The following is a 22,656-nucleotide window of genomic DNA, read 5'->3' as shown; positions in this document are numbered from 1 at the left end:
AATCAATCTGTAGCAGACAGCTTTCAGCAGTTTATCATGTGAAGTCTCTTAAGGAGATCTAGAAACAATCCAGTAGATCTTTCAGTTCATTTGCTCCTTTCTGCTCCCCCACTTCTTGCGGACATGAACACAATTCAAATCCTTTTTAGGAGCCTTCTGAGCAGACTTTGTGCTCACACATCTTTTTAACAAACTGCAACAAAGCAACACCAAACTCTTTGTGACTCATTGTCAGCAACAGTGACCCCTGTATGGACACGGGAAGTAATGTCAGAATTTCAGTTCAGAGGCCACAGCCTGCAAGGCACAAAGGCATGGGAGTAAAGTAATGGTCAGTGTACAGCAACTGTAGAAGGTGGAGCAGTGATACTGGAGACCTCAACTAGGGAAAAGCTCATGAGGTAACCAAGAATTAACTTAGGAGACAATATTTATGGAAGAGTAATAGTACTATGACAGTGCTTATCATTAAACCCTCTTCCCCAATTTGAGAAATTGACTGTCTGCATCAGAAATTCCAAGTTTGTACACATACACCTCTGAAAAAACAGACACACTTCAGTATTAACAATGTGTTTGATAGGACAACCACTTTATTACAAAGAACAAACAATGCTTCAAAATAAGACTAATCAACTTGTATTGTACAAAATGTCAATTTCCTTGTAGAGGTCATGAAGTAACAGGCTGTAAGATTAAGTTCACATCAAATTCGCTATCCTGAAATAATCAGATAACAACAGTAATACTTACTACATCTTCAGAGTTTATGGCAAGATCATGTGCTCTACTCCAAACTACATTCAAAAGATATTGCTATAATTACTTTGAAAACACAAAGTTTAAGTTATTGTTCACTTCATTTCCACTTTCACAAGAACATTCTGAAGATGAAATTGTAGCAGTGCCTGCCATAACTGGCACAACTGTTCTATGCTTACACAGTCACAACCTCCCTAAGAAGTTCAGTAAACATAGACATTTCTACAATATGGATATAGTAATCTGCTAGATTTCAGCTTCTGTTGCATGTCCTTCAGCAGTATCTGAAATAAATGGATAACATGGAGTCTCAAAGAGCTGGTGTCAACAATCTTCTAAACTTTAAAATCAAACAATCAATATTTGTCTGATATCTAGTTGATAGGCAAACAGGTGGGATTTAGACATTATAAATTCAGTTCTAAAAACAGACCAAAAAGTGTATTTTACAGTGTGTACCACAATTTCAGTTTAAAGTAAAAGTGTAAGCAACTGAAGAGTTGCATATGATCAATATTCAACGTTACCCAACTTGGACAAAAAAGAAAAAGTGACATCTTATGTCAAGTCAGCTGAAGAAAGCACACTCACAAGGAAATTATACTTTCATTGAAAACGCCACAGTTTTACCCTTTGGTAGTCATAACACACCCACTGAAAAAAGAAATTGTGCAAAGCATGTGAAACCAAGTGCAAAAAAACTCCACCCAGACACACCCAACAGGTTTTATTCTTAAATAACAACTCTACAATCACAGCTATCAACCAACAAAATCAAAGCCACAAGTATTTTCTCTAAAGGCTTCTTTCACAGTACTAATAAGAAAATCCAAGTTCTATTCTTCTAGTAGACAGTTCATTTGTATGGTACTTTTGTTATCAGACAGTATTGGTAGTGAGATCCTACCTGACGAAATGGGCCATTAAAACACAAATATCTTAAAGCCAGTTAACTTCAGGAAAAGTCCTATACATTCATACTATAAACACTGTTTAAAGTGAAACTGGAGTAGCTGTCATTGTCATAAAAACATGATTCTTCTCTGGAGTCAAACCACGTGTGTTACTCCTGAGCCACAATTAACACTATTATAGCCATTTATGGTCCCTAGCACTTTCTTGATGCTATTGGAGCATGTGATGCATTGCGATAACTTAAGGCTGTACCAGCACTTCCTTATAACCTTGATTCTCAGGGCAGCCAACACTTGGCTGTTAAATCTCCTCTGGGAGATTTGAGCTGCTAAATCTTTACTATTTTAGTGATACTTCTCCCACCAAACCAGGCACATTATTGATTTTAGTTTATATCTTTACAAATGTTCTTAACACAAATTTTACTGGAAGAGGCAAGAAATTCTACTTTGATGTATAATCTTTTGGCATTTGGGGCAAAATTAAAGTGCAAAGTATAAACTTCATTGCACAGTAAATAATTTAGATTTTATTTTAAAATAAATCTTATTTAGGTGCCTCAATCTATTCACCTAGTGACCTTGTCCAACTCAGCCTCTACACTTTGGTAAACATAGTTTTATATACAGATACATAAATAGCATTTAAAATGTTTACCTTTATTTTACTATTGTGAACAATTTTTCTCTTTTCCCATAGGAATGGATGAACCTATTCCTAGAAGTAATGCTTGTTGATATTATCAGCTAGCTAGTTAATGTAAAAGATGCATAGTAAAAGGGAGTTACTGAACTTGATTGGCAGAATATATTGGTAAAGCAAACAAGCACTTAAGAAGATTAACTGGAATAAATATGTTGAAAGTTGCCATATAATGTGTGCAAAATTGCTTACCATGTATTCCAAACTTTGGTTAAAATTTTCAGATTGAAGTTTTACAGAAACATTATGGAAGCAACTGAAGTGATTACTAACACAGGAATGAGGTAAGTTATTATTAGTGCAAAAAGCAAGCATATGCTAAAAGCAAAGCATATGGATTAAAAAAAAAAAAAGGTAATAAATCTCATGGATGTTTTAATACAAGACCAGAAAGGTCTCTTGTAAACACTGGTATTTACAAGTTTAAGATTTGTACAACTACAAAATGATAATTTTAAGTAATAGTAGTGCATTTACAATGAATTTATGTTTTTTGTAATAAGAGCAATGGATAAGTTTATCTTTTTCCTTTTAAATTTTCAGGGGATATTTTTCAAGACTAAGATATTTGTTACAAATAGTAGAAAAAATCATTTCTTTGCAAAAAAAAAGTATATATTAAAATAGTTATACGTTTTAAGTTACTATATAGTATCTGGAAATTTTTGCCTTGTACTCAGGCACCAGAATGAAGAATGTGATATAGGGAATGGAAACCAAACAGAATTTGCTCATATCCCAAATCTTATGAATTATCTATGCAAGATCTGTGGCAATCCTGGGGACTCTACCTCAAACACTACTACTTGTGCCAATTGTTTTATTAATTTTTGATTTGAAACTCTGTGTTCTTTACATTTTAACTTATCACTTCCAAAAAGAGCTGCTGGACAGAGAGCAATCCTCCACCCCACCATCTTGGATATGTTTTCTGTAAGATACTCATACCTGAGCAAGGCTCTACAACATCGATGTGTCAAACGTAAAAAAGGTTATATATTTTTAAGATAAAAACAATGCAAAAATAAAATATTTGTAGCATTTACAAATAGTACAAGAGTTACATTAAACACTACATTTGAAAATTGAGATTTATTAAGTAATTTCTACTTTGAGCCTGATGTTTTCATATCTGCAAAGCAAAGGAGACATTGTTAAATGTTTCATAATTTCACATGGTGTACACACTCAAACATTTTCAAACAGACACTATTTCAAAGTTGTAGGATATAGGTAATGGTCAAAACCCCTACCAAATAAAGTGTTAAAACAGCACTGAAATACTGAACTTCACAGAAGACAACTTCTTCATTGTTACTCCCCATCTTAGAAAAGCACATATTAGAAACCAAGCAGTGGAGCATTCAACAGGTGGGTCCCAGTCCAGCAGCTGAGATCAGCTACCCCTCCACCACAGTTCCTTGCTGCCCAAGGGGATGGGCACTCTGCCTTTCCTACCTTCCTCTGTGCCCACAGTACCTCTTGCTGAGCAAAGCCAGCTCCCAACAAAGCTAATCCAGAAACGGCAAGGAGCAGGATGGGAAGCTGGCAAAACTTGATACCCCATATTGGCTTACTTATAAGGCAGGCCAAAACTGACCAGGCTAACACTAATTTTAGTTTCAGTGGATCCATTCCCATCCCCAAATCATCATGAACCTGTACGAATTCAAGCCCAGGAACAAGATGACAAAACTTTTTCTGGCTCTAACACAGATTTTAAAGTGTATATGCATCACAAAAATGCACCTGACATCACCTGATGGAATTTTTTTTCCATTCAGGAAGGTGAAAAGACTGAAAAAAACCCTGAATTATTCAGAAGCAACAACTAGAATTGCATAAAACTCCCATAAGGAACAAACTAACATTTCAAGCAGTTCACATGCAGTGCTGTGTTGGTTCTGGAAGAAATGCACAGCTCCTGCTCCACTCAAATGCTGTGTGTGACAGTGACTTTACCTTGGAGCCACCGAACCTGTGTGGCTGGGCCGTAGCCTCTCTCATTCTTGGCTGAAATCCTGAACACTATGGCAGGCCGGGAGGTGTAATCCACGTGTGCACTGGAAAGCTGGGCAGCAGTCACTATGCAAGATGTTTTAAGACCACAGTATATCCTCATAAATACAAGTTGACTTGGATTTTCTTGTAGTTGCGTGGAACGGATGGCTAAGTAGGCAGAATATTCTAAAATATTTCCAGAGGGTGAAGCAGGAGGCTCCCAAGAAAGATGAATACAGTCTACATTCTAAAGAAAGAGAGAAACGTATGACAGTATGTAGCTAACCGTAAATATCTAAACAATAATACAAAAAACCCACCAAATTCTAAAGATTATGTGAAAATTCTAACCTATCACCACCACTCTGGAGATAAGGATGTCTTTTGACTTTTTTTAAGAAGTGTGGTAAGCCCCTATAGATTTAATGATCCAACACTAGAAAATCATGGGGAAACTATTTAGCTCTTAAAAGAATTCTTTTTAGCAAATTTCTTAAAGAAATATTGAGCAGAGTTAACTAAGTAACCTTTGGACACTATTTTGTATGACAATTTTAACTTAAAAATAAAACTAACAATAACTAAGAGCTCTGAGATTACACTAGCAACGAGAATTTCACACATCAGAACCAGAATCAGAATAACCTCTATTTCTCACCTTGGTGATTTTGACTGTTGAAGGAGCTCCAGGAAAACCTGGAATGCACGTCTTGAATTCACTGATTTTACTGAAAGGCCCGACACCACAGCCATTAATTGCAGCAACTCTGAATCTGTACACTGTGCCTGGAAACAGATCTTGTTTCTTTAGTAATCTGTAGTCTGGTACATCTGCACCTTCCATCTGAAAATAAAGCAACATTTGTGGTAATTTTTAAAATATTATAAACACAATTAGCCTAAAAAGTGTTAAACTGAGATTAATAAAGTTTAATTGAAACTGAAATCTATTTAATACTGCTGTACTTACATCAGAATTTAAGAAAAGATTTTGACTGACAGTATTTCACATCAAAACAGCTGATGTAATATGCAAAGTAAGACTACATGTCTAGACCAAATGATATCCCATTTTTTCAGTCATTTAAATTAAACTGTACCTTGTGGTTATTTTTACTCAGGAAAGTTAAAACAAAGTAGCATTTACAACTACAAAAGTTATGATTTAATTAACATAATCTTCTGTCCTAAAAAATATTTTTATTTCAAAAGCAGTTATTTCTAACATTAGGAGCTGTGTAGGTAATCAAAATGTTTTTAAGGAAACACCCAGTAACTTAGTAACAAACAGCTTTCTGAAACATTATGTGCTACCATACTTCCATTATTAAAATATGCATTGATGCATCACTGATCCTTACAGTGGAACTATTTTCCTACTGAATAATGTAAAAGAACCACAATTAATGTAAACACTGCATAATGTACTGTGCTCTTTAAAACTAAGACATAGAATATATATAGTGAAGTGCTTGCAAAGGAAGGCTTTAGTTTTTTTTTTGTTTTTGTCTCAAGAAGACACAATTTTTGTTTCTAGTTAATGAGGACATCACTAATTTACACTTTTACTGTCAAAACTGTTACACTTTTTCGAGTTTCACACTCATAATTTTCATGTATCCACTTACATGTACCAAATAGTAAGTTAGAAAGATCTAATAGAAAAGCCAGTACAGTTCCAGATCTACTCTTTTTAAACAGTCTAGCCTATGTCTTACTAATGTCTTTAACATTTTTATGCAAAGATTCTGGGAATAGAGAAGAAACTGAAACATTTCAATGCTGGACTGAAATAACATATTAAGAAATTGTGGGGGTTTTAGCTTTTAAGAATTTTACTGGCTTGAAAATTTATAAGTTTAAAATTGTTTTCTAAGGCAAGAAATAAAAAAAGAATAAGCAATAGCAAAATAAGATATTTTGTATTATCATACATAAATAACAAAGGAAATTAATCTAGTTTAGGAAATAGTAAAAAAAGGTGAGAAAAATACATGAAGAAATACTGGTCATAAAATACAACTCCTACAAGCACCAGATTCTGCTGCAGTATTAGAAAATCCCATATTTTGTTGTGAACTATATAAGCAACAAATTCTGTAATAGGTATATGCAAGTTATATCAGAGAAGCAGCAGCTACCTTGCTATTGATGTTCAGTGTTTCCTCTGGCAGCAAGTAGAACTGGCTCACCACAGCACTGTTGTTCTTAAAAATTCCCACATCATACCACCGGCGGTCCCTGGTTTTCACCGGCACTGGCAGCCTCTGGGGAGCTCTCTAGTATTTGAAGAACACATCATGTAGATTACCCACATGTCAATGCCATGGAAAAAAATGTCAAGCCTCTAGTATATGTAATAGACAACCCCCTTTTATACCAGTATTACTTCCTATACTTCAAATGAATATGCATGTATTATTAAAATACTGTGCAAAACCAACTGGTTCTTATACATTTATGACACAGTCTGTCATTTAAGAAGTAACAGCTGGGATGTCGCATCTGATATTCTGAATGGGGCAGGGAAGAAGCTTAAATCTGTAGAACTAGGTGTCTGTAGCAGCATGTAGTTGAGAGAAGATCTTGACTTGCAGAGGTCAAGAAGTTTCCCAAGGTGGTCCAACATCAGCAGCTCCCCCTAGGGCTCAGCTGTAGCTCAGCCCCACAGGTGCTCTTTCTCAGGCACTGTGGAACTCGCCTGCAGCTGAGAACAGCCTTCTGCTGTGGCAGGGGGCCGTGGGGATGGAGGGCATGCAAACTGCTCCTGACTGACCCAGTAAGACAAACTGGCTTTCTTGCTGGTCTCCAGGCACCAGGGAGAGCACTTGCACAGTCAGGTGCCTGGCACAGATCCTGCTAGCATGGAAATGGGGCAGGAGCTGCAGCTGCTCTTGGCAAAAGCACCCCACCCTTTGGCAGCAGCTGCTTCTCCCCATCCTTAGTTCCTCGCTTTTGGTGGCAACAGTGGCACCTTGGGTTTGTGTATTAAGTTGTAAGCAGGTGAAATAGGAAGCATTTACTTTTTCAGGCAGTATTTACAGCTTGCATAGTCAGTCCCCATCTCCTCTAGGGAAAAACATCAAGATGTCAGTTCAGTTACATTTAAATCTATAGAATCAGCAGCTAACACTAGTCTGATTTAATACATACTTCATTCTAAATTCAGTTGTGCATACAGGAAAACTTTTTATATTTGCACATCATGCAGCAGAGACCATTCCACTGTGCCAGTTGATGAAAACGATTCAACAGCTGAAACATGAACTTGGATCTCCTCCCAACTACAAAACTTAGATTCACATCTAACCCACACAATGCAATTAGTTTTACAACAGAAATGTTTACCCCTGTATTATTCACTCCAAGCTCAAAATAAACACTGCTTTTCTTTCAAAAATATAATAAAAGGAAAACAGAAGAGCCCTTACAACTAATCAACAGAACAATAGGTAAAGCAATTTGATAATACTTTTTCAGACTTACAGAAGAGTGTGAATCATTTGTCTGTCCAGTACTGACCCTTGTTGAAGGCGTGACATAAGCAGTTTCAGCAGCTAAAAACAAAACATGAAATCTTAAAAACATAAGCAATAGAAAAAATTTAATACAAAACCCACAGAGTATGAAAGTTGACCTCAATAGCCATTTACAAATATTTGTTGCACAAGAATGTCTCAGACTTTTTTCGTATGCAGTTCTATTTATAACACAAACTAATTCTGCCTTCTATCAAATTCTATCAAATTCAGAACAATTCTGAAAGTCTGGCACCGGAGGCTGCTACAGATAATACAAACAGAAGGCAGGACTCAGAAAATCCTAAAAAGTGACAGCATTACGAAATCAATATAATATATTTGTGAACAAATAATCTAAATACCAGATTGAGGCACATACTGGGGACATTGTATGAATAGTCTAAGTGTGAATTCTTAATTTGATTGCATTTTTTCTGACATCGATACAGTTTGAATTCTGAACATAAGCAGTTAAACTGTAAACAACCTTAACAAATGGGAGCAGAGCATTCATTAAATTTAAAATGGAATCTTTAAAGAAAAAAAAAAGATTAAGCACATGAGTAACACATGGGAGTGTTAGTATTCTATACTTGTGTTCCTGGGTTCTGCTCTTAAAACAAAATACTGCTTGGTAAAAATCACACATCAATATGAGAATACAGTTCTTTAGCTAACACTCAAAACAATAACAAGCACTGCCTGTGGATTTTGTCAAAAACAAACCTTGAAAAACTACCTGTTTATGTTCTGCATTGCTGCTTATTTTGGTTATTTCCAGCAGCCTATGAAGAGGCCAGCACATTAGACCAGCAGTGAGCTGGCCACATTTATTACAGAGGTCAGTTGCTTAAAGTCAAAATTATCCAAGGTTACCATTTTAGTCTTTTGCTGACTAAATAGACAAGCACTGAATGAAAATTAATGTGCGATGAGCAGCAAAACAGGCTACCCCTGATATTTAGAAAACAGACCTCTGCATAAATGAAGATTTGTCACCTATAGGAAACAGGATGATTTACAAATGCATAGAAGGAAAATCCTAATTTTAAAAGATGTATAAATCCAGGCTGCACAAGGTCTTCAATGCCCAAAGCCCTATCTACATCCCAGGTACTACTCAAGACAGGAATCCCACCACACTATAGGAACTCTGATGGCTTTAGAAATATATGGCTCAAAATACAGTATGTGAAACACATTTCAAACCTTCAGATTTTGAATTGAATGTTGTTAGTGAAGTTTCATCTTTAACAACTGCCCCATTTGTACTTGATGACTCAGTTTTAACAGCCTGCTGGGTTACCATAGTTTGTGTGCTGGAAACATTACTCGTTACAGAAGAATCAGGATTTACACTTTGTTTGTCCAAGTCATGTAATTCAGCTACATTTGGTGATGTCTGAGCACCTTAAAAAAGAAGAAAATATTAGCAAGAATTCAATATTGATAACACACCAAATCTCAACTTGATCTAATGGATTTATTTTCATATAAAGCCTGAATTTAGCTCAGAATTAGGTTAGAACAGATCTGATTATATTGATTGCTAATGCTTCCTTTAGGTTTATAAATTAACGGGAGTCTGTCTCCACAGTCATAAACAGGTGTATGTTAACAGTTATTTTAAGTTTGCTGTTTTTTATGTATTTGGTTACAAAAAAATTAATTAGAGGAAAAAACCCTACTAAAATAAAGCATCCACACAAATCAGTATCACACACAATTTAAGATTAACCCCTGTAGAAGTCTGTTTCTCACTTAGCAATAAGAACCAACACTTCCTCATTTAATTAAATTACACGGTGAAGAAAATAAAAATCCAACTACCTATAAAATACATTGAGATCAAATATAAACAGATCAGATGATTAAGCCTGGATTCACTACACTGAACTTAAGGTACTTCAGTGACATGCATAAATCAGAGCCTTGCGATCTTTTACTTCCTCTACAGTCAGAGAGAAACATGCTTGTCTCTACATTGCCTGAAATTTTACATCAGCCAATAGCTAAGAGACAGACACAGTGTTGGAGTTTGAAGTTACTATCACCATAATGTTGTAAAATGTTGTCTGTCCCTTTTTACTTGATGCTAAAAATGGCTATTTATGTTTAGAGAGATTGTCCATCATAACAATGAATATATTGAGAATTTCCCGTACCTTGCAACACTTCAAACAAGTTTTCAATTTTCTTTGTATCTTCTAAAAATACGTTCAGTAATAACTAACACAAGTTGGGTTTCTTAAACTACAAAGGACTCTTTAAATAATTTTAAACTACAAGACAGAAACAATCTTATTTTATGTTTTTGAGATTAATTTTAACTCTCACTTTTTTTTTCCTCTATTTTTTTTCCTATAGTCATCTTACTTGAAGAAGTACAAACAGGCAAAAGAGAAGGGGCATTTAATTCTTTGAATCCTGTAGCATCTGTGTGGTTTTTCATACTCTTCTGTGTAACCTTGTTTTCAGGTGCTGCAACCTTTTCTTTTCCTTCTACTTTTGAACTGGATGAAAGGGCAACTCGGACCTAACCAAAACAACACATTTGTTAATGTTACAATGCAAAGTTCAGAAATTTCAATTGCAAACATGGCATGAAAATGCTTGCTCATAAACAACAATATAAACTCCTCCAATAATTCCTTCTAGTACTTTAAATTAGACCAAGAAATCAATCTCTCAATCTTTATCTTAGTCATTATAAAACAAAGACTCAAACACTGAGTTGACTTGGAAGACTCACAGTAAATTTTATCATTACATGGCATTTCATTGCTGTGTATAAAATATTTAGTCTACTGGAGGGACTTTGGGCAATGGGGAAAATTACAATTAGGCTTTCAACCTTCGCTTTCCTGACATGTACTTGAGATATTTCTACTCTTAGTGAAATTTATGGTATTTCTACATGTGTTTTCTCCAGGAATACATTATGGATCCCATACAGATCTCAGACTTTACACAACTAAGAAATGGTTTAAAGTTCTAGAAACGAGATCCTTTAGCCAGAGTTTGTCCTCACTATTTCTGTTAAATTGGTGGAACAGAGGAACACATACAACTGCACACCACAGATAATAACTGGATTTAACTTGCTGTAGGAACTTACAAATAAGCAGACTAGCATAAAACTAAACTAGACTAACAAAGAAGGAATATGCCTTATTCTTTTTGCTTCCCACATAATGTCACCAGCATTCTGAGAATGAATAGTACTCCTATTCGTGTCAGACTCACAGTTGGCACTGTGGAAGACAATACAGCTGCAATTCTCTTCTGCATTAACAAGAAGAGGTCTTGAAAGATTGCATCTCAATCATAAAAGCAAGAAGTATGTAAGAAAACAGACAACTACTTCAGCAGGTGTCTTTCCTTTTTTTTATTTGCTTTTTTTTTCTTTTCTAAGACCTAAAAAGTATGCAGGGAGTTTTGAAACTGAGAAACATTTTGGCAGTTCACTACCTTATCACACTGTTTTGACACTGAAGCATTTTTCAGCTTACACTTACGTTATTAGGAATGAGATTATTTGTTTGGCTGGGATGATCCACCTTCATTTCTGCATAAGGGATGCTAGGCACTGATTGCAAACTCTGATGAAGAGAACAGCCACCTTGCAGGTAAACAAAAGCAAATTCCCATCAGTTCTGCAAAACTTAATATTATGATGGTTTTAACCTATTTCAGTAAGAAAAAGGGAGGCCAAAATTGCCTGAAGGAAAACTTTATTGTAAGTCTGAAATGAAACTGTATGGCTAAATAGTCAGATGTAATCCCTTCCTCACTGTTTCCTTTCTCAACTTGTGCCTAGAATTCTACAAATATCTTCATAATTCAGATAGCTGGCCAAAACCAGCAGAAACAAGTTAAAGGGGAGTTTGCCATAATTATGATGCAGGCATTTGTAGAATAACCAAAGAAACAGGGTCTCTCTCTCACAGAATGGTTCTTTAAAAAACAAAACTCATATTTATTACTTATGCAACCCTCCAGTCCACCTGTGCACGAACATTAGTGTAATGGCATCTGACTGCTACCTTGTGAACTCAGCACTGATGTCTCAGGAATGCCAGCACCAGGAGTTCCAGCCACCAGTGGCACTGGTGAGTCAGCATGTAATTGAAGAAGGTATCCTTCAACTGTAGGTACTTCATCCCACTTCAATTGAAAAGAGTTGGTTGTAGCTCTGATCAGCTGTACCTGTGATGGTGCTAGAGGTCTCTCTACAGGAAACCAATAAAACACAGATGGCATGTTAGAAATTGCCTTCCCCTACCAGTTTATTAAATAGCTGTATATTGCAAGTAAAATCAGTCGCTCCTTTTTCACTAATGTACAATATATACGAACATATACTCAACAAGAAACCACTGTCAAAGGGGGCAAGTCAAGACAGAGAATTACAAAGTGTCTTTTCAGAGTGTTCAGAAATGCTCCAGTTTTTATGCTTTGTTTTTAATGGTTCTTCTGCTGCCAGTAGGCCTTTAAGTTGTAGCTACATCACTGTAGGGATTACAGAGAGAGCAGATCCTTGTGCTTTCCTGAAACGCTGCAGGTAGCTCTTTGGCTCCTAAAGCTTTACATATTCCGCTGCAGGTAGCTCTTTGGCTCCTAAAGCTTTACATATTCCTCTAATTCACAAATTTTTCCTCTTTCTTTTTGCTTCCTTTTTGCTTGCTCTGTGTAGCTGAAGTGAGCTTTAACTTCTTCTGCACAGGCTGAAACCTGGACATGACTAGCCAATGGCTTGCTCCTCTCACGTGCCTCTATGCCTGACCAGGCTGCAGTCCTAAGTGCACCCCTCCCCCGCTATTTTTCATTTTTGGAGGGAAAAATGAAACAGGAAAAAAAAAGTTCTATTCTAATTCCCTCTTTCCCAACTCAGTGTCCTACTATCAATGCAGCTACTAATGAATGATTAGTCTCCAGAATTCCCTTCATCCTCAGGAACAATTTGGTCCTTTCTTAGATTGAAGAGCATCTTTTTGCAGTCCGAGAGATGAGGAAGCAGCAGCAGCAATGATCCCAAGAGATGGGATTTGGTGAAAAAAGTAAGCAGTAGCAGAAAAGATCACTAAAAAGAGGCCAGGAACCCTGAGTTTAGGCAAAACAGCCTTTAGCGTCTTGTATCAACTGACTATGGCATGCAGTGCAGAATTTAGCACAAATTTTTTTCAGAGGCTTTAAACAAGCCTTCCTATTTTTTTTTATTTTAAGTAATAGCCTTCAAACAACCAGCAGTAAAGCATGATTTAAAAACCATTTTTAAAATGTAAATACTCTTCAAGTTTGCTCATCAGTCATGCAAGCTTTCCATATGTTAATAAAACACATATCATAGTACAAGTCTCTTATTTATTTCTGACTCACCAGTATCAAGGTACCAAAGATCTTTGCAGCAAACTTGATTGTTCCAAGCTTTTCTGTAACCATCTCTACCACTCCAGATATACAGACGAGTGCCAACAGCTACAGCACAGTGTCCTGCTCTTGGCCCTGGTAACAAGTTACTTTTGTCCTCCTGGCAATCTGAGATCAGACCTATCCATTCTGTGGTATCTAGTAAATGAAACTCAAAGCATTTAGTTTCTAGATGATCTCCAAAACAAGAAATAAAGATGTTAACACACTTAACTGCTCAGAAAAAAATGAAAATAAATCACCTCTCTTTTTTATAGACAGCTGCATTTAAAATGGAAATATTATGAAGAGACAGTCACTTTCCAATTAGTGTGCAAGATAAAATCAATTCATACAGGCTGAAGTCTGACCTCTGGTTATCTCTCTCAGGCAAATAGATCAGAAATTGAGAATTCAGGGATAGTACTAACATGCTTAGAGAAACCTCATTTCAGAATCTGTCTCCTGTGTTCTTCTATAAATGAAGGAATATTTACATTACTTAGCATTAAAGTTGTATTAACAAAGATTTGAAAAAGCAAACCTGCTAAATCTTCAAAGAAAAATAATAATTAAAATATTTATTTTCAAGTAATGTGCAAAAAACTGGCAACTTTTTCAGTCAGCCAGGATTACAACTATGTATCCTAAACATTTCTCAATGTCTTCAAAATAGTTACTCTACTCTGTTAAGAAAATATTAATTCAAAATACCTACTTCCAGAAAGAAAGAAACACTTACCCAAATTAAGATAAGAAAAAGAACCGGTGCATTTCCATTCACCATCAGGACCAGAAATTTTACCTCCTGCTGACTGTGGAACCCATCCACCAAAAACATACATTCTGAAATACAGAAAAAGAGGGAAGAGGGAAAAAGAAAAGAAAAGAAACACCAATTAACAGCTAGATGTGTTGCATGGGCTCTTTCAAACTAGGACAAAAAGGAAAATTTCCAGTGTGTTACAGTTCTCATTCACAGCAAATTTTATCTGTATCTACTGTCTTTATGAAGTACTGAGGCGGACATCTACCTCCTGAAATTTCTAAGTAAGCTGACTGATTGAAAAATGCAACCACACAAAAAAGTCCCAGAAACTTCTCAAACAACTTCCTAGAAACAGCAGTCAATACTGTAAGGTTTAGCAAACCATCAAACTACTAACGCTCTCCAAAAATACCACACGTACAACAGAATTTCTACAATCCTTTACTGCAGAGCCCTCAGAAAGTCAGGCTAAAACAAGACGACTGGCATCATAGCATCATATTAAATTTTTATATAATTCAGATATTAAAATTTAAAAATATAATGCAGGCTACAAACTACTGACATTTTAAGTAAATAATAAAAAGCTAAGCTGTTGGATCAGAGGATATAAAGCTTTCATACTTCTTTACTCCCTTGCCTCTTTCTCCTCATGCCAGCTTGTAAATTGATACAAAACGGACTGAAACCCACATTTAAAAATCCATTTTATCAATGCTACCTGCCAAAACAAACCATATTGGCAAGAAGCAGAGTAATGAGGGACAGACTGCAGAAGAAGCGGGGAATAGTTTTGCCTGGAACTAGTTTCACTCTTTGAGAAGTTTTTTTGTATAGCTACCTAATCTGTGTCACACACATAGCAGCACTGAAGCTTACTCCTGACAGAGCTCAAGCCCAGCTGAGGCTGCCCCAGAATGCACACAGGTGCTCCAAGAAGCCCAGAAAGCTGCTGGTGGCTTGGGCAGATTGTCCTGCTGGATGGAAACACTGACGGACTTCTACCCTTGAGTTAACAGTGGCACTGAAACAGCAGAAGAAAACTACTCTACAGGGCTGATGTTTATACTGAGTATACAGTAGTGGATAAGCATCATCATTCCCCTACTAGGTATACCTTTCTAGAGTTGAGCTTTTAACAACAGACATACTTGTTTCCTATTACATTGGCCGTATGGAGACTGCGAGGAAGTGGTACCGTCCCTTTGGTTTCTGGTCTTGACCAGGTCATGGTTTCTAAAAGAAAGAGAAAAAAATTCTCAAAAAAAAAAAAATCTTGTTGCTACATATTTCACTACCTGCATTTTAGGAGGAAACCTACCTCTAATACCCAGCAAAGCTAAATTTCACCTTTTTAAAATGGCTACTTTTAGAAAAAGGGTGCAATAACAAGCACTTGGAACTTCTTTTTAAAAAAACACGGGAAATACTGACAAACTAAGTGTTTATCAAAAACATAAATTATGGTTTCATTATGGTTATTCAACTTGGCTTCTTTAGAGTGTTTTAAAGACTATGGTATCTGCATCATGTAGTACTCATAATTAGTGAGGATAATATATGCAAACAATCTATTTAATTCCAAATATTACAAAAGGTTAACACTATGGTGTCAGTCTCAATAATATCTGCACCACAGCCTGCCATTAACCATTCTATACCGTATTTTTTCCCCTCAGCCAGTAAGCACTGACTTCTGCTGGCAAACCAACTCACCTATGTCAAGTTCCCAGAGATCATTAAGCCGACAGCCACACATGCCTCCAAAAATATACATCTTTGGGCTTCCCACATCTTTTCTGCAGTACACTATGGCTGTGTGAGATTCTCGGGGAGATGGCAAGATTCCTTTGGTCACAGGAATACTCCAGCCGACCACACCAGACCCATGTTGCAGCTCCAGTTCATAGAAATCATTTAAATATCTAGAGTATTATTGTCAAAGTATGAAAAACTCACTTATAAGCATGACAACAAGTGCACTTTAAACCCTGACTACTTCCAGGTATTACAAACTTCTGTCTTGGGAGGGTGCAGAGTTCTAAACTCTCAAAATATTTGATACATTGTGGGCAGTACCAAATCTGAATTCAAAGTGGATTTAAAAAAAAAATTAACAGTTATAACTTGTTGCCTCTGATAAAACATGCTCTTATTTGATACACTGTATTACATAAAAGAAACATGAAAACAACATTTATTGCAAAAATTGCTACATACGGACACACAATAAACCGCAAAGCAGTGGGAAATACATGATGACAAGAGGTATTAGAGAGAAACTTCTGCAACTCTTAAAGCAATGAAGGTGAGAAGCTGTTGTTTTCTTGTGTCTTCAGGCTGGCCAACACACAATTAGCCATTTGTTGCTGAATCTATCGGCAAGTTATTTTTAGATAATGGTCTTCGAATCTTGGCATTCCCACCAGATACCTTTTGTTTACTGAGCTTGAAATTGCCAGTTTATAGCTCAGTGGATATAAGTGCTCTGAGCTGCAGGTGAATGTCGATATAAAACTTCAGCATTCTAACACAGTTTCTTACAATAATGGCAACTTCAGCTGCTATAGTAAAAAAATTTCCAGATGAATTTATAACTGTTTTTCACAGCAATACAGAAGAAACATCCATCTAAGTCCCTGATGACTCATGAGACTCTGCTGATTGAGGTAATTCTAACAAACAAGCCATTCTTAGAAACATCACCCAAAATACCAGGAGAAATACAAAAGCCTACTCAGGTTGCCCTACAAAAGTGTCAAAGCTGTCACTCAGTGTTCCATATTGTGGGATTAGCAAAAGGAATACTTAACCTTCTTCACATGTAACCCCTTCACTGCACAAATAATCCAACTTTGAGCACTTGGTGTGCAGGACAGCCTGCCTAGAATGTTCCTTTTCAAAGCTGTTAAATCAAGTAATTTGTTTTTAAAGCATTAAATTCAAAAACAAATCAGCATACCTGGGAACATTATTATTTGAATCTTCACTTTCATTTGCCAGGCCACCAAATAAATAGCACTTGTTACCATACAAAGAAAAGCTGTGGCCAAGCCGAGGACAGGGTGGTGATCCATTTGAAGGAGCTTGAGGTTTTACTTTTTTCCAGAGCCATCGACTTGCCTTGAAGACAAAAAAAATTATTTTAAAATAATATCATTGATAGTCTGTCATAACAGATAGAATTCATATAATATTAACACTTATATATTTTCTGAATTATTTTTAAGGGAATGCTGAGCTTTTCTTAGGACACTCATTAAAAAGGATATGTAAGAGCTAACCTTAATAAAATATTGAATATATTACACTTAATTTAGACTAGATGAAAGTCTCTATTTCAAAGTTATTTAGAATAAACTTCAGATTCTTAAGATGGAAAAAATCTTCTGAAAAGCAAAGATCATCTAACTTTCTTCTGCAGTTGGTAAAATAAAATGTGTTTCTTCATAAACAGATAAATATAGTAGTCCTGAAAATCAAAACATAATCATACATTTCCTACCTGCAATTCATATAAATCATTGCTGTATCTTCCATATTCAACCATTCCTCCAAAAACTAGTATTCTGGTACCATCACAAACAAATCCATGTGCTGCACAGCCTGGAGGAATATCTCCCCTAACAGCAGGAAGGAACCATTGATTCGTAACTATTGTAGGAAATAAAAAGCCAAAACCCAGAAAAATAGATTAGAAAAATATTTCCAACACTGAAACATGTATTTTTAAACACCTCTGCTTTCTAAAGAATTACCTTTTACCTGCAGACAACTACGGTTATTTGCTTCACACTAAGTTTTAAATTAATTCTTATATTTTTTAATGACAAGAAAAGCAAAGACCTCTATCAAACCAGTGTTACCCAGTATATGAATGAGCCCATGAGGTCACTGTAATTAAGTCAGTCACTTGCCAAGAATAGAGGCTAATGAGGAACACAAGTGCAGTTTCACACAAAAGAGATAACCACACTAACTCAGAGGGAGCTAGCTCTAGAAACAGAATTATTAGAGCTACAGCAGCATGGCACTGTGCCTGGACTTAATAACCCTATTCAAAAACTAATTACACTGTTCTGAGACTCATTTTAATATCCACAGAGTGGGAGAGGAGAGGAATAGAGTTGAGAAAAAGGAACTGAGACTGTCTGATCCAGCAGCAGCAAAGTGGTGCCTAAACTGTTCTGAAATTTAAGAATTACAGGGGACAATGTCTTCTTTTTCCTACACATTTTACGACCATGAAGAGGAGAAGCAGGAAATTAGAAGCTTCCAGTGAACGTTGCTGCAGGGGATTAAGATGCTCTCAGTGTGTGCCAGCTCCTCAAAAATCATCACATGCACAGCAAGGGCCATGGATGATATCCCACACTCGGGCAGTTCAGGTCATAACCCTGCATCTTAACCCCAGAATAAAAAAGGTCAGTTGCGGCCAAGCACTCATCCAGAAACTGGAGCAACTAAGTCATGATGCTTTTTGTCACTGCTGCAAAGGGGAAACACCTTAAGCAGCAAGTCTGGGAAGAAAAAAACCAAGTCATTATAAGACTCACTCAAAAGGCACTTGTCAGAACCTCTGTTCCGATGGCATAACTATGTTAAGAGTTTTCTTTGGATTACTTGTCAGAACAGAAAGGTTAAGAGATTTTTTTCGTTCTCCCGTCAGAAATCTGATTCAAGCATAGTAGGTCTTGAAGATCCGGAAAAATCGGCCTAGAAAAACCTCAAGCAGCCAACACTGTCTGACTGAGAAGCACAGATCAGTCACTGAACTCCCCCGTCTCGGCCTAAGCCCTGAAATTACACACACAAGTTTTCCAGCCTCATCCAGCATTCAGTACAGTAACTATTTGGGCATCTGATCTTTCACAAATAAAATCGGTCTTGGACAGCTTCCTGTTTGGAAAGGCTCCCGATGCCAACACGTTCAGTTTTCCAAACAAGATTCCCATTCCAGGGCATTCGGTTCTCGTGAGCTGCCGCCACCAGAGGGAAGGAGGCGGGGGATCCGGACACTCGTAGGGACTAATCCCGCCTGCCGCCATTCAGCCGCGACCTGCCAGGGAAGAGGCTCCACATCCCTGCGCGACGGTCGGGGACAGCAGAGCAGCCGTGATCCTCCCGGTCGCTTTTCCCCAGCAAGGAGAACCAACCCCGCAGCACCAGCGAGGGCGCAGCACTACCCCACGGAAGACCCCTGGCCCAGGCATATTTTCCCCGCCATTTCGGCTCTGGGCAGCTCCTCAGCCCGCCCGCCGCCCCCTCGGCCAGGCTCCCCGCGGGCAGTGCTGGGGGAAGACGCGAGGCATGGGGGGGATTCCCCGCGCCGTGCGGAGCCCGGTGCCACCGGCGGTCGCAGACGGGACAGCCCCGCCGCTGTCTCCCCCGTGGCGGGGCCCCGCCCCGCGCACCCGTGTTGTAGACGTGCAGCTCGTCGGCGATGCCCTCGTTGCCGCCGCCGAAGATAATGAGCAACTCTCGGATGGCGACCGCGCGGTGCCCGTGGCGGGAGCGTGGCACCGGCCCCGTGAAGGAGGACACCCGCCTCCAGCTCAGCCCGGCGGCGGCCGCCGCCATCTCAGAGCCGCTCCCACAACGCACTGCGCGGCCGGGGCAGCCCGCCGGGGAAGGGGGAGTGCTGACGTGAGGGTGGCGGGCCCGTGTCCCGCCCCGCGGCCGCCTCCGCCGCGGCTGCGGCCCCGGCCCCGGCTCGGCACGGCCCCCTCCGCTCCTGCGGCGCCTCCGGGCCCGGCCGTGCTCCGGCGGGTGCCCTGTGTTGGGGCCCCGTACCTGCAGCGTACGCCGCCCGAGGGGCGCTCGGGCACCGCAGGGGCGGCGTGGACTCCTCTGCTTGGGGCACCCCCTCTGCCGTCAAGCCCTCAGAAACGTTATCTTTTAAAATTTATTTTTAACTGGCTAGTGGTAGGCGAGGCAATGCTGCTGCTTGCGAGGTTCCTGTTCAAACACCGAAGGTTGCGATTAGCAACCGAGGTTTTGGTTCTACAGCTTGGCAGCGGGTGATCTAAGTGAATTCGAAGGTCTCGTTCTACAGGAGAGAAGCTGCTCTTTCCTGTGTGAGGGGAGTGTTTAGTGAGAATATAAATGTATGATGCTGAGGGGAATCCAAAGAAGGTGTATCTGGTGCTAAAAGTCTCTTCCCATTGTTCAGTTCTACACGGTAAATGATGATGCTGAGATGTGTAATTGAGGTTGGACATTAGGAGGAATTTCCTCATGGAAAGAGTGATTAGACATTAGAATGGGCTGCCCAGGGATGTGGTCGAGGTGTTTAAGGAAGAACTGGATGTGGCTCTTACTGCCATGGTCTTGTTGACAAGGTAGTGATTGGTTGTTGTTTGGACTTGATGGTTTCAGAATGGTTTTCCAACCTGATTCTGTGATTCTGTGAAGGTGTTATTTACTGCATTGCCAGCAATCCCAACGGTTCTGCCAGGTGAAGCAGCCAGTCCCAGTTCTGCAGGCTCACATAACTGCGTGCTGCTTAGATCTGTTCAGTTTCACATAGAAATGGAAAGGAAGGTGAACAAAACGGGTGGATTTTGGTGAACATGAGCTTAATACAACTTAAATAGCACAACAAAACACTAATAGTTGTGGCCATCTACACAAAGCATATATCTGTATGTATAGCTCTTCATTTAATTTTTGCTCAAGCAGAAGATAGAGTCCTGTGTAAAATCAGACACAGATAATACAGTTTGGGCATGTTTGAGGCACATCATTGAAATCCCACATTTTTGGCTCCTGCAACTGGAGTAATTGTCATTTAAAACAGTTAAGATTATTAAGAACTTTATTGACTACTACTCATAAATCTGGCACTGCCTCATGGTAAAAATACAAAAAATATTTTAGAGTTGAAGATGTTTGTTGTTATTCCTTTCAGTAGTCATGAAAGTCTTGTTACAAAACAGTGGTTTATCATTTAAAAAGTTCATTCCTAGAAGAGAGGGACAGAATTCAAATAAAAGAAATGCTGTAGAAAGAAAACTTCAAAAGCATTCCAGAAGAGTTTAGGAGACAGGATATCACCATGTGCTGGTTACCTTGATCAAGATCCTTTTGAATCTAAATCAAACCTGTGGATTAAATGCTAAAAGATTAGGAAATGAGATTATTCAAGTCAAAATGCACGTTTAGAGTTGACTTTTGCAAGTTTCCCTTAGCTTTTAACTCTCAAGAACTCTGCCAACAGTCGGCTGTGGCTGTCCTGCGGTCACAGAGCTTTGGAATGCCGGCTAGCAAGCTCCCTGTGACCAGAGGGACACACAAGAGAGGCTGCCCCTTAGCTTCTACCAAGGCCTTTCAGGTGGCAGTGGGTGTAGCAGCATGGGTGACACTGCAACAGGACACCACTAGGATCCCAAGGCAAAGAGATGAAGGAGAGGACACTGGTATGCAGTCCAATGAAGCTTTATTCGGACGATGGGTCAGGAATGTGTGACAAGAGAAGAGCGGTCTGGCTAGGGTTTTTAAAGGAGGCTACTTTAGGGGGTGGGAGCATCACCTAACCAATGGGAGAATACTTGGGGAGGAGCATGGGATCTAACAAGATCAATGGGATTAACATGGGGGAGGAGAGAAGCCTCTAGGACAAATCAACTGTTAGAACCAGGGTAATTGACATTGAACATTCGGGAACAAAAAGGGTGGATCTAGGTTGATGGACTGTGTTCTTCTGGGCGCTTCTCAGGAACCCTCAGTCAGGCTCGAGTCGGCAGACTCCAGGGGGGCAGTCCGGACACGGCCGACAGCAGGGAGACACTCTCCTGTGCCCCGAGGGTACTGAGGGCACCTAGGCAACCTAGTTGCCTTTGCAGCAGAAGAGACACTGGAGACATTGATAGAAGATAAAGGGCCGACTCATAGAAGGGGTTAATCCAAGGTTTTATTCAGGGGCTTTGGGGAGCTTCTGCACCTTAGGGGGCCTCCTGCCGAGAGCCCCGGAAGATGTGCCAAGGTTACATTTAACGGGAGTAGGAAACCAAAAGTAGATACCATTTTACTAACCAATAAGTGACCCTAAGGAATGGATATTGGGGGATAGACATTTAGGACAGCGAATGGGGCAAGGCTTGGGGGGCTTGACCCCAAGGGTCTGGCTAATCGCTCGATGTCCTGGACCGAAGCTTCTAGATGGAGGGGATGGGATGCTGAGTGATTGACAGCCAGGGTTGGGGTTTGGGGATGATCTCTGCAAGGAAGAGGGATTACACAGGTATAGGGAGTAGGGTACAATCTGGAATAAACCATTTGGGAAAAATATGGGGATACAAGAACAGAACTACTTCAAAGTATTACAAAGTATAAAAACACACTACAACAATGGACAAGGGAAGGGGATAGCACAACTTGGGTTGATAGGTCCATACAAGGGAAGGAAGGGAGGAGCCAGGATCAGGCATGTTGAGGGCCAACTAAGTGGCAGGAAAATTCAGGGGCAAACAACTTGGGAAAAACAATTATGAGGGGATAAAACAGGAGTACAAGGATCAAACCATTTTTCTTAATTAACATTGAACCACTAACTTGCAATTGAAATAACTATAGAAC

The 22,656-nt window shown here is 38.9% G+C and overlaps 1 protein-coding gene across 3 annotated transcripts; it reads right to left on the bottom strand.

The window, feature by feature from the left end:
* Positions 1–575: 575 nt before the first annotated feature.
* Positions 576–19,665, bottom strand: HCFC2 (host cell factor C2). 3 transcript variants are annotated; one of them, XM_058804733.1, is made up of 16 exons: positions 19,494–19,665; positions 17,585–17,733; positions 17,042–17,202; positions 15,796–16,004; positions 15,231–15,315; positions 14,053–14,156; positions 13,281–13,469; positions 11,948–12,133; positions 11,420–11,523; positions 10,278–10,437; positions 9,111–9,311; positions 7,867–7,937; positions 6,522–6,659; positions 5,039–5,224; positions 4,342–4,627; positions 576–3,511 (listed from the first exon to the last, which is right to left on the bottom strand). In XM_058804733.1, exons 1-16 carry the CDS (start codon positions 19,657–19,659, stop codon positions 3,486–3,488), a joined length of 2,421 nt encoding a protein of 806 aa, XP_058660716.1. In that variant the 5' UTR covers positions 19,660–19,665; the 3' UTR covers positions 576–3,485. The 3 variants fall into 3 exon arrangements, with proteins under 3 accessions (XP_058660716.1, XP_058660714.1, XP_058660715.1); XM_058804731.1 differs by having other exon boundaries at positions 576–4,627; positions 10,239–10,437; XM_058804732.1 differs by having other exon boundaries at positions 576–4,627.
* Positions 19,666–22,656: the final 2,991 nt, after the last annotated feature.

This window comes from Ammospiza caudacuta, chromosome 5 (assembly GCF_027887145.1).
Source record: "Ammospiza caudacuta isolate bAmmCau1 chromosome 5, bAmmCau1.pri, whole genome shotgun sequence".
Lineage (NCBI taxonomy): Eukaryota > Metazoa > Chordata > Aves > Passeriformes > Passerellidae > Ammospiza > Ammospiza caudacuta.
This window is presented reverse-complemented; position numbering and strand designations above follow the sequence as displayed.